Raw genomic sequence first — 12,977 nt, 5'->3', positions numbered from 1 at the left:
GCAGATATTCCTTTTAAACAGCAAAAAAATTTTGATTACGGTAGTCACATGATATAGAATTGCGAAAAAGACGTGACAATAATATCTAAATACTGTAAAAGGACAATGCGATAACGAAAGCAGATCATATTAATCGTTGTTTGTAATATTGGGGGGGGCGAGATAAGGCGAATTCTTTGACCGAATTTCATTTTTCTCGATTTTACGCGACGAAATCTGAGCGTAAAAGCCGCGAGCGGTGTTTGTGTTTACCAAGTGAACTCTTGCCATCTAATTAGGCTTGATTATATGCAGTCTAAATAAAGACCGCCACGCTCGCCTCGCTACGGGGCACGCTGTACAGAAAATGAAGCGAACCCCGCGGTGTCGTCCAATCAGCGACGTCAATGCAAGCGTATGTATGTGTTGTGTTGTCGCTGCTACGAGGAAGGCTCGACAGGCAGTATGGCGGAGGGAGATGGTGTGTACGAGTTAGAGGAGCTTGAAAATCACTTACAGACTTTGTTGAGCCGCTATTCCAGCGATGACTTGCGAGTGGATTGTAGGCCGTTCTGCTCCGACTTTTGCAAGGTAAGGGCCTGAACCTGGAGTTGGTGACAAGTTTTTTTTTGTCGAAGATAAGAGCAAATGCTGTATGTTAGCCTACTCCCCTCCCCCAGAATTGGCCGATACGCTGTTAGCATTAGCTGTTGCCTCGGTAGCGTTTGACGTTTAAGTCTTTGTCGCTGTAAAAACAAATTGCATCCGCTAACGCATGTGAAATAACGCATTTTATATGACATTTTCGCTTTTAGTCGGCCCTTTTGAAGTCCCCAGGTGTCATATTTGTGATACTTTGTTACTGTGACTGTATACTTAATAAGCTAACTTGGCTATTCCATCCGATAGCTGCCCAGTTAGCCTCAAATTTACCCACAATTTAGCCAGAATGACGGACTAAGAACTTTCTGCCCGCTTTTCAACGGTTTTGGCAGTCAATACACGTGTATATGATTAAGTTGCACCCATAAACTGCAGTGCAATTTGTATGTTTAGTAACCAAGTAACAACTTTTATATGCGGATAGCTGATAACATTTTGATTCCCGAGTCGCGACCTTTAACTCGGACTCGGCTGCTGTAACATTAAATTGTCAGTTGCATAAAATAATTAAAACGCACCACAGCGTGCATTGAGTCATAATATCGGTTTCCTGGAGCTGCATGGGTTACTTGTGCAGGATTATTGGCTGTATTCGGCAGCTAACCCATCTGAAACATTTCAGCCAAGCTTGAACTTTCTGTTTGTACTCTGTGAGATGATTAGATCTACGGCTAAGGCGCCTCTTCGGTGTTTTGAATTAAATGACAAGAATAAATAACTTGTGAGGCTTCTGGACTTGTTGAAGTTCTACTTTAAATGGTTGCACTGATTGGACCACACGGTAATGACATCATCATTGTTGACGGTACCGTTCCATAGGGGCTCGGTGGCGTGGATCTGCACCGTTAGAGGGCATTATTCCTCCCCCTGTCTTTGGGTCTGGGTAATATCTCATTACTTTGGATCTCTTCCATATGTTTGCCATACGTTTACATGGATGCTTCCATGCTACACACACAGCTTAAGTGATTTCGCCGTAACTTATGATCTACCTATTTATGTAAGATTTTTCAATTTTATGGAAATCAGGTTGGTCGTACTAAATATTCCCAAAATGATCATAAAATATTTATTGAGACCTCGGCAATGAGTTCATTAAAAGGAGAACCCAAAAATATGGAGAGGCAGACGGGGCTGATTTGACCCAAGAGGACAACGGGTCGAGATAAAAGTTGAATACGAGGCTAATTGTTATTTTGAAAAATTGTTTTAAAATCTGTTAGTTAAAATGCGATCTTTTTTCTGACTTGCCACTGAATGCCCAAATTTCAGAGCAATGGGATCAGAAGATCATTTGGGTTTCCAACTTCAAATTGTAACCTATGCATCTTGTTTTCAAAAACATATGGTATGATATGACTGTCAGTTCGTTCAGGAATGCAGTTCTTGTATAGATATTGATGCAGGCCTTCGTCCATATTTTGATTAGCAAGATTATAACATTACTCAGTATATAACTTGGCAACAAATGTATAAATAAAACTCCATATATCAATATATCTGCACTAATAAATGTCTAGCCTCGAAATAATTGCCAAAGAAGGCATTAAAATGATGATTTCTCATCATGAGATTCCAACACTAACTTAAAACAAGTGAATTTAAACTGACTTTAAACCTGTTATTATATTAATGAGGATTATAATATAATCTCTACCTGCAGGCTTGTCTTTGACTTTATTAATCCCCCTATTCTTCGTGCAGGTGGTGGAGGAGTTTGCTGCTCGCTGGCAAGTCCCGTTGCCTCAGCTCAGGATCTTGAAAATAGCCCTGTGCTTTTTCGCACAGGCTTCCCCTGCATTTACATTAAACTGTGACATTGTACATCAAACAATTAGCAGTCTGGCCTTGTAAGTATATGTATATATATATATATATATATTCCTCAATGATGATACTTTCCTTTTCATAAGAAATATGACTTTAAAGGTAAAATCATGCTGCATTTTAAAGACAGAACACAAATGGTTTTCAATGTTTCCACAGGAGTGTTTTTGAATTGCTGCTGTTCTTTGACCAGAAGGACTTGCATCAGGAACCACTTAAACAATTTACTGTTGCATTCCAGGTGAGAGTGAAGTGCAGTTCATCGTCCTGGTAGACGAGTGTACAGATATTTCTTCAATACCTAAATAAACTACACCTGTATATGTACAATAACAAATACAATATAATGGAGCTATTTCTCTGATATTCCTCTTTCAGGAATGTAATCTGGCCCTTGCGAGGCATCAGAATGTTCATTTGCTTCAGGTGGAACGTTTAATATGCGAGGGCGGCCCTTGGGCCTGCCCACTCTTAAAGGCAATCTTGAGTGATTCCAGTTTACCTCAGAATGAAGGTTGGTATTATTCAAGGCATAATACTCATGTCTTTTACATTTATCATGTCACTGTTTTGTCGTCTTCAACTAATTGTTCAGATTTTTAAGTCGAAAAAAAACATTTTGTTTTCAGCCTCTGTGGTAACAAGTTAAATTGAAAAATGCCTTTTCCCCCCCTCCTTTCCTTGCACCATATTCCCTAGTGGATGGCTTCATTAGCTCTGAGCTGCCTGTCTTATTTGAGCTTCGGGTGCGGTACCTCTTATCCTGTGAGCGGGTCAGTGAGGCTATGGCCCTGGCCAAGTGTTGTGCTTGGCATCCCACAGCAGGACAACATTTGTTCTTCCTCCAGGTCTACCTCTCATGGCTTTTAAAAACATCACAGCATGACATCCTGCACAAGGAAGTAGGTCTTCTGTTATTTTGTTTCTGTCAAAAACCCCAAATTATCTTTGTTTTCTGGATAACTTAATGGTTGCAATTTTTAGGTGGCTGGCTTGGATGGTAAAGATGCTGTTTACATCATCTGTAGTTTGGAATATGAGGAGCAGGATGAGTTGCTCTTGGCCCTCAGTCGAGTCTTCCTCTCCCAGCAGCTCTGCAGGGGTGACATGCACTGTTTGTGGTAAGCAAATCTAAATTCAGAGGGAGGGTTTTCACCTACAACACATTTTGGCCTGTAACCCGGATGCAGAGCCATATTGGAGGTACTCGGATGTAAACACTGTGCTGGATATATGTCCCGAATCACTGAAAAGCTCCTCAAAATGCATTGTCAATGCAAATGCTTACGGTGAAGGACTCAGTCAGCAGGGAACTGCACAAATTTTGGAAAAGTTATATTTTATTGCTGTGCGTCATCATGCAATACTCGAATCTACTTCAGGACGTCTGCCTTGTTTACCTTTCCGAGTATCTTCAATATGGCATCTGCTGGATTGAAGGGCTGATAAAACCCTCTGAGTAGTCATTATCTGTTGTCTATGCAGTTGTTCATCATTCACTGAGGATGCTTGTTTTTATGTTTCAGTGATCTTGTTTTAATTTGGAGTACGTTTCATCATCGATTGAAAACACCTAAGAAAGTTCTTCTGGATGAGATTCACCTGCTGATGCAGTCTGCCACCAATGTCAACTCAATATTCCCCTTCATTAAAGCCGTTCTGCAAGAAGTGAGGCAGAAATCTAAACGAGAATTTTTTTTTTTACTCTTTTGGATGTTATAAATATTTTATTTTGCTTTATTCAGGCTGGTGATGATGGAATCCAGTTTTGTGTGGAGCTTTGTGCTAATGGCCTACAGTCTTGCCTTCCTTGTGACATTATCACCAAGTCCCTCATCTACAAAACTATTGCTAGCCTGCTACCAAATGACCTGGAGGTCTGCCGGGCATGTGCTCTTCTCGTCTTCTTCCTGGAACGCACCGTTGAAGCCTACAAGACCGCATACCTTCTTTACATGCACCCAGATCAAGATTACCATGTGGACCACAGCCCTATTAGAAACCACATTCGCTTTGAAATGCTACAGGTAGAGAACATTTTAAACTGATGTTAAAACTGGTCATGCACCAAGAATTAAGCCACTAAAATGTTTCTGCTGAAAAACACTTTTATCGCCAAAACAACAGGCAGACAGGATGTTGTGAGGGTGCAGCCAGCGCGCCGTCACAAATATATTTTTTGGTTTTAGGACAACCAGTTCGCACTCATTTTTCAGCACATTCTCATTGTCGTTACACCTACGGTGGCAGTATATATCGTAAATGCACTTTTTATGGTATAAATATGTCTGAAAACAAGTCCAGAAGTGGTCTGAACAACTTTAAGTTATGTCATATTAACCTGTCTCGATATTAAAGTAGCTGGAAGTGCAGCTGGTTGGATTCTTAGCCTAAGAGCTAACAATTTAAGCTAATGCTGGCTGTATGTGTGCCCGCTCACCTTTCCCCTGGCAATCTACAACCAACAACTTATTCCAGTTCTGTGGGAAACACTGAATCAGAATCCATCGTGTTTCAATTTCGGTTTCGGCCTTGATTTCTTCCATTTCAGTTTCGGCCAAGAATCCTTTTGATGTATCCCTAATTCGAACTGATTAGGTGTATGAGCTTCTGATACCAACATTTTTCTTGGTCTCTGCGCAGGTCTTGAAGAAGGATCTGCATTTTGATCCAGAGTTTTGGAATCTAATTGCGTTGAGGACCAACTGTTTAAAGCTGTTGAGTGAAAAAGTGGTGAGTTCTGCCCTCGAGGAAATCATGGAGGACAAATGGATCCTTAACTACTGCAGCAAGGAAACGGCTCCAGCATCGAGCAAACCAAGATGTCAAAAAGGAAACAGAGGGGCTCGCTCGACACAGAGACGCTATCGCACAGGGGACAGGCTGAAAGAGGATCTTGCTATTCCATCCAAACGATTAAGGTTGGGTCCAGGGAAAACACTGTTTAATGTGGACCGTACTGTGAAAAGGAAAAACACCCAAGCATCAAGAACTGTAAAGGGTAGAACAGCCGAACCGCTTAGGCGTTCATTTTGGCAGCTCGACGGATTAAAGGACAGCAGGGGTTATGAAGATCGACGCATCACACGACTCTCGGAGAAGAACCCACCAAAACGAAGGATTAGAACACCCAAGTGGCTTCTGGAAGACTCAGGGACTCTTGAAAAGAATAAGTCTAGAAAAAAGATCAAGAAACATGGATTGAAACATCAAAAGAACCTCGAGGTCTCTACAGAGAAGAGTTCTGAAGCCATTCAGATAAAAAACAATGCAAAACACAAACCTAACACGAACTGTGAGTCACTGACGAGGGAAGCAAGCGGTAAACACCAGAAGGGATCATCTGCGGACAGCCTTAGGCCAGCTTCTCCACAAGTGATTCTGGAGCTCTCCCTACCAGACAATGAACTCTTTGGCACATTTAGTGAGGACACTTGCAACAGACAGAGAGGGCTTCCCCAAGTTCTGTTTTACAAGCCCACGATGAAGCGTCCGACCACATCACAACCTGTCAAGACGGTTCACCGCAAAGAAGTTATCCTTAGAACAAGGGACCTGACTATGTTTGTGCAACAGCTCCATTGTTACACTCGACGGCTGAAAGGAAAAGGCACTGGAACAAGTGTGCAGGGGTCTGTATCTAAAATCACACGCTCCTCTGTGCAAGGAATGCCTTCCAAGGGGACTGAGAAAAACGGGAGTAGTGATGCTACCCTAGAAGATAAGGATGTGTTTGTTTCCCCCCCACCCAAAGCAGAAGAGGCTGAGGAGTGTTCAGTTTTAGAAAAAGCACAAACTATAGAGGCAGGTTCTCCAAAGAGCGGTAGAGAGCCGTTCAAGAGCAGAGGAGCTGATGATTTGCAGTCAGAATCTCAAGTTTTAGATGTCAGCACAGACCACATTTTGCAAACCAATACAAGCAAGCACAGAGAGTTTGCCACCCAGTTGAAAGTGGCCAGTGCACTGCAGAGGGCAGCAGAAGACAAGCTAACAGAAGCCCCGGCGTTGGAGAAGGGCAGACACGGTCAAACAAAAGAGCCTTGCGAAGTGTCGGCAGTCGAGATGAAAGTCACCTTTGCTTCGCAGACGCCAACCGCAGGCAAGTTGTTGGAATCCTCCGTTTTAGACAAGGTCTCGAAAATCCCACCTTCGGCTGATGTTTCTGCTGTAGGCCGGAGTCCAGTTGAGGACAACCCTGTGATCAGCAGCACTGCCGGTGCTATTTCCATGCATGCGCTCACTCAAAGTTCTGTCCTTAAAAATGAGCGACGGCCTGAACCAAGCCCTCTGCCCTCTCAGATTAACCTTGGTTGTCCAGAGACGGCCACCAAGGTCAACAACAGTATTTCTTCAACTGTCACTTCAGCCAAACTCTCAGATGGACAAAGCGCATCTACAACGGATGCAAGTGCACCAGACAAAGGTTCCACTGTAACCCCTCCAGGTTCAGACAGTATAAATGACATGTCTGATTTTACAGAAATGGTTTCAAAGCAGCCGCCGCCAGATATTTCAGGGGACTTCATACATGAAAAAAGACCTAATTTTCTCCACAAATCCCACAATTCCTTCAGCTGTTCTTTTCCTGAACAGAGAATTTCTGCAGTTGATGATACTCAGGAGAAAAATGAAGACTCTGATGATTTCGATGCAGAATCGTCTATGAACACGGAACCAGTTGAATCAGAGGAATCCAGGTTGGAATTCTGTTGTACCTTCTGCAAGAAGGTCTTCAATGGAAGTCGAGTTGTAGCACATGCAATGTTCCATTTTCGTAAGGATGAGTGCATGTTCTGTGGGACAATGTTTAAAGACGACCTGCTGGCCATGATGCACCTGTCCGACCATATAGAGAAACTTAAGAAAAGCAAAGAATTTGCTGGGAATAAAGTTCAAGAAAAACAGCTTTGTGACACCAAAGATGATCCTACGTCAAACTCCCCTGCCAAAGCCAATACCAACAGTTCTGGAAGTCGTTGCCGTGGGAGACCAAGAAAATGTGCTATTGGTCCTAAACAAATGAGCCTCAGAGAGTCAGGCACCCAAGGAACCAGGAAGTTGAGATCCAGTATTGAGACACCGGTTGCTCCATGTGGACAGGGAAAGCAAGCAAATGAATTAAAGAATCTTAATATGAGGACTCCTGGTCCCAAGATTAATGGGAATGTTGCCAAAAATACAGTGCTGGAGAGGCTGAAAATGGTCATCCTTAATTCTAAAGCTAAGCAGCCACGTCCTCAGAAAGGTGAGGGAGCAAAGAAACAACAGGGAAGCCTGTCTTCTGATCAACAAACGGTGATGGAAATGCAGCATGTCCCAAAGACGACCTCAAAACACAACAGTAGAGTTGTTCAGGACAAAAACGTGGCGCCACAGCAGAAAGTTTTCTGTCCAGTGGAAGGATGCACTTGGGCTTTGGTCCTGTCAAAGAACAGAGTTGCTCTCTTATATCACGCTCTTGAAGAGCACTGTGGGGACATTAGACCATTGAAACTAGCTTTTCGCATCGGAAATGGGAAATGTAGTATTTGCATGAGGGTTTTGTGGAGTTTTGAACACTTTCAACACCACGTTGAAAGACACAGACTCACTCCACGACACCCTTGTCTTCATCAAGGTTGTACTGAAAGATTCAAAACAGGAATGGAAATGAGACGCCACACCAGAAAACACAGTCCACTGCAGGCAGTGTGCTGCCTCCCTGGTTGCTCTAAACTATTTATTTGTCTCTGGGCATTAAATCTTCATGAAAGAGAACACTATTCTGCAAAATCTGTAAAACCAGACAAGAATTCAAATAAGCAAACAAGTGACAAATCTAACATCCCATCTGAAAAGACTCAACGGGATCCTTGTAACGGATCTGATGCTGTGGATGAGGCCGTCTGCGTGCCTCGGCATTCCAGAGGAGAACCCGTGTCCAGTTTATCAACAGAAAAGCATAAACTGGGAGAGGCTTTGCCAAAGCGCGATGTCTTAAAGAATCTTAGTAACAAGGAAACCTCTGAACAGCCTGCAGGCCCCAATCTGAGATTAAGACGAGACTCTAACATTCATATTGCATCTCAGAAATACAGAGCATTACTCAAGAACAAATTTTCTTCATTTTTTAAACGCAAAATGAAGGAGAGGCAAAGGTTGAAGAGGCGGCTGAAAATTAATAAAACTCTCCAAAAAAGAGGACGGCCCACAAAGTTAATGCAAGTTGGGAGGACAATGAAGGACAAAACTACAGAAACTTCAAAAGAGCGTTCTGAGCCGAAGAAATCCGCGAACAAAAGGTTTAAGAAGAATCCTATCAAACAAAATGGAGTTCCACAGAACACTTCGGCATCATTAGAAAGGAGATACCTCAGTTCATCTTCACGGTTGAGCAAATCAAAGAGGCCGACTGTTGAGTCTACTCACCTGAATTTAGTAGCAGCCCAGATGGCAGAAGAAGGAAATGTGAAAGATGTGGATGAACAGGCAGAAAACAAAGATTCTACACACAAACTCTGTCATGACTTGTTGTTAAATGATGCCTCAGGAGAGCAAACTGAGAAGATCACAGGAGAAAAGTCCCAAAAATTACGTTTTACAAAAAAAAGGAGCAACAAAAACAAGCAAACTGTTTCAGAGTCCAAGAAAAATAACGAGCGAAAAACACATTCTCATCTAAGCAACCCAAAAACAAAGCTTGGAAGCAAAGCTTGTTCAAAGTCAGTCAAAAGTTCAGGAGTTCACCATGATGAAGATAAAGCAGATGAGGAAGATGGCACCAAACCAGCAACATTTAACCCTGGGTCAGACAGCTGCGGTACCTCTCTCACTGCTCTCCCAGCTAACAGTTTAAATGAAGGGGTTCCTCTGGCTCCAGCCAGAGACGAGAACAGGAAGGAAGAAACAACGTTGGAAACATCTGAATCTTGTGTCAAAACATCCGACTCAACCAATGTTGGTGAAAAGCACAATGTACCTGATGGCGGTGGGGCACAAGCTGCCACGGACACAGCCCACGGTGCTCAGGAAATGGTGTCGGAGCGCTCCCGGGTAGAGGGGGGAACACTTTCATCCCCAGTTTTGGAGTCTGGAGCCAAGTCCCGCAGTTACTCTGTGAAAATAAATGGACAAGTGGCACCCGGAAACTCTTCAGTGTGTATAGAAACTCTAGCCGAGTATGGTAAGAAACCATACAAGCGTTTGCCACCGACAGCTTACCTGGATGAGAGATACACCACCATGCCAAAACGAAGAAAGGAAATGACGTTTTCCCCCTCATCAGAGAGAATTCCGGTGAAGGAGGAGGTGGGAGCACCTCTGCAGAGACAGCGCTGTGCCAATTGTTTTGTTACTTTCAGCAGTACAGATGAACTGCAGGCCCATCTCCAGCTGCAGAAGTGCTCAAATCTCTTTGGATTTGACTCTGATGATGAGGGTGAGTCATGATTTTTCAACAATGCATTTTCCAATGGTATCTTTCACGAGTTGATTTGTGCCTGTGTCCTCCAGTTTGAACTACAATGGGCCTGTACTGGCTGTTCTCTTTCAGGCAACAGTTAAATTATTGGCATCAAGTCCGAATGACATGAACTTTTGGACTGACAGACAGGACCGTGAACCTGGATGGATCGTACCTGAACAGGTTGGCAGTGTCTGGATATCTTCTTCACTGCTGTGCACTGTGGAGAAGCTGAAAGTGAACCTATAAAAAGGGGCTCGAGTAGACCAGTGACCTAAATACCAGTGGTTCACAGCTTGTACTGAAGTGCCTGTGCTGGAAACTTTGTGTTGCTTCCAGGTTTGATGATAAGACATTGCGGTTTAAGGCTGGACTCCTGAAAGCTGTGAAGGGGAAAATGGTATATTCGATGAAAAGGCTCCTCTATCGTAAACAATGATACATATTTTTCACAGCAGTAAGCCATACAATGCCATTGTTTGCTTTTTGCACTGAGACATTTCCATTTTCTTTTTGCTCGTACTCGAAAGGGATGAGATTGTATAATGGAAAGGAGTCATTTTCATCTGTTTGTTGTATGTTAACATTGTAATATTATTTTTAATTTAGACCAAGTCTAACATTTGAACTGTAAGTTGGCTGTATCACCTTTAGAAATTTCTAAAATTTTAATTCTTTAAAGACTAATTGCATTTCCGCAGATCTCTGGGGGCTCGAGTGCTCCGTGCTTGTTGTAATGATGTATAACCAGTAGGGGTCAGTGTGAACCACATGATTTTGCAGGCACCGCTTTTCTACAAACAAAGCTCCACTTTAATTTTTGTCTCCATGGGCTAAAATGGCTTCTCTTCCAGCCTCGTCCCTTAGTTCCCTTTGGCAGTATCAGTCACAGGATGTTAATGATGATCATTTATCCATTTGTTGCCTCAGGAGCAGCTGACATTCTTTTAGTCAGATTTTATCTGTTGTATTACCTTAGAGACATTGTGATTTCTATTTTGAAGGTGTTTTTCGATATCATATTTTAAGCATCGGAATTCTCACTGAATCTACTACAGCAAATAAGTGTTATGCGAAGGACACACCGGTCTCTTTCTCTCAAGCAGCAGGTTATATTTATTTATGTTTTATTTTCTATCTTTTGTAAATATTTGAAGAAACTAATGGCTTATTATATAAGGGTGCGTTGGAGGTGGGTTTATATTTTATTCCTGAAAATAAAACATTTCCATTGGCATTTATTTTGACATTTTACTGAAAATAGTTCTCTTTTTTTTCCCCTTTTATGCTCATTTTAAATCTGTTTTGCTAACAATATGTAAATATCACGGTTATCTTGAAATGAGTGAGGGATGGGGACGACTGTCACACCACGCCACACATACCAAAATAGTCAGGTTGGTGGTGTCGGTGGTATCGTGTGAGTCGATGTGGGCCGGTACTGGCAGGATTATGAAGCCATTAAAGAATGAAATGAGTTAATCGTGCGGATTGATCAGCCAGACATGTTGAGGCTGTTCAAAAGAGACCAGACACAAACAACCATCTTTGTTTTTCATTTATCTTAGTCAGGCGGACGGCAGGCTCATTTGGTGTTAATCAGGTACAGTGAACTAAACATTCTGAAAAATATTTATTTTATCAAAACTTCAGAATTATATATCAACAAAGGAATTCTTTATCGATGCCACAGTCGGTCATTTGCAGACTCGTTGATAAAATGAGTTTATAAAGTAAATTATTTCCACTGCAGAGGCAACACATGATTTCAGCTCCCCATAATTACGCCACCATCACTGTTTAGCCACCATTTTGTCTTATATACATTATCTTACATCTGCACAATGATTCTGTATTACAATTGAAATACAATTAAAATCCATAAGGTTAAATTAAGTAGAGATTGCATAAGTGTATGCGCATGTTACTGAACATCAGTTGCAGTTGAATTCAGTCATGTGGAAGTAGAATTTTTTTTTTTTTTTTAACGGAGCGTATAATAACAGTTTTGGAATCTTAATTTTTTTGTCACACTGTTGAACTCTTTTTTTTTTTTAAATTATGATTATAAATTTGAAACTAAGCAACCACGGTCTGTTTCATCCTACACTTCACGGGCACATTACTCATTTCTGTAAAAGGTCTTCACCCCATTGCTTTTATCACAAAAGGCAAACGGGGCGTCTGTTTTTATTTTATTCCTCCTTCCGTCTTGGACATGCGGTGTTGCCTGCGGCAACCTGACAGAACGGCGCTGTGTTTCAACATGTTGTGGCAGAGATGAATGCCGCCTCATCCGTCCCACCTCGCTGTCATGCCTTATAGTTTCCAGCTATGAGTGAGTACTCCTGGGATCCCACACAAGTCTCTCTGTTTCGGTTTTTGGGGTTTTTGGGGTTTTCTTGCTCCATGCGTGTCACTTGTCTGGTGTGGCTGGTGTCAGAGCGAATACAGCACTAATAAAACCCCCTCAGCTTGCTGTAATCCATGACATGTACTCCTTTTCAGTTTTGTTCTCCTCCCTTGTTTTTAGCTCTGTGAGATCACGTTGAATGGTCATAAATTATGTCCTGGTTTTTCTTTTTTCTGTATATGCTGATGACGAGTTAATTCCACCCAGGCCTCATGTAGTTGGGGATGCACTGGCAGACTTGGGGGCTGTAGTAAAAATCAGTCTGGCACACTGGCCTGTGGTTCCTGCAAGGCAATTTGTAGCAGCTAAACATGGAGGGAAGGAAGGAGGAGAGACACAGGATAGATTAGATTCTATACAGTCATTGACATAACATTTTTTACTTTGGGTTGTGGGTATTAAAAATGGTTTCTCTGTGTGCGGAAAAAAGACAAATGATCAGATCCAGAGGAAGAAAATGGCTAAAGTAACTCTGGAATTTCTCCTTCAAAAATCAAAGTGATGTGTGGTCTTTCTCATACCACCTCCTGTGACCAAATGTTGAAACAGATATAAAACAAATATACATAATAGACAAAAGAGCACAAGCGTGCATAGTTGAATGAGAAAGTCCTGAAATGCTTTATCTTTTATGGATGAGCTGGAACTGTCTGC

The 12,977-nt window shown here is 42.2% G+C and overlaps 1 protein-coding gene across 1 annotated transcript; it reads left to right on the top strand.

The window, feature by feature from the left end:
• The first annotated feature begins 389 nt into the window (after positions 1-389).
• LOC105416776 (uncharacterized) lies at positions 390-11,151 on the top strand. Its single transcript, XM_011606246.2, has 10 exons — positions 390-570; positions 2,347-2,492; positions 2,629-2,710; positions 2,848-2,983; positions 3,169-3,371; positions 3,454-3,590; positions 3,996-4,137; positions 4,215-4,496; positions 5,113-9,886; positions 10,001-11,151. Exons 1-10 carry the CDS (start codon positions 397-399, stop codon positions 10,009-10,011), a joined length of 6,087 nt encoding a protein of 2,028 aa, XP_011604548.2. The 5' UTR covers positions 390-396; the 3' UTR covers positions 10,012-11,151.
• Positions 11,152-12,977: the final 1,826 nt, after the last annotated feature.

The sequence above is a fragment of the Takifugu rubripes genome, chromosome 8 (genome assembly GCF_901000725.2).
Source record: "Takifugu rubripes chromosome 8, fTakRub1.2, whole genome shotgun sequence".
NCBI lineage: Eukaryota > Metazoa > Chordata > Actinopteri > Tetraodontiformes > Tetraodontidae > Takifugu > Takifugu rubripes.
Note: the sequence above shows the minus strand (reverse complement) of the source record. Positions and strands in the feature narration are given on the sequence as shown.

Bases quoted from the DNA above. Each gene is read 5' to 3' on its own strand.
- LOC105416776 (XM_011606246.2), top strand. From the start codon at position 397: ATGTATGTGTTGTGTTGTCGCTGCTACGAGGAAGGCTCGACAGGCAGT. The intron at 3,591-3,995 runs GTAAGCAAATCT...TTTATGTTTCAG, and splicing joins GGTGACATGCACTGTTTGTG to TGATCTTGTTTTAATTTGGA. The intron at 4,497-5,112 runs GTAGAGAACATT...GTCTCTGCGCAG, and splicing joins TTCGCTTTGAAATGCTACAG to GTCTTGAAGAAGGATCTGCA.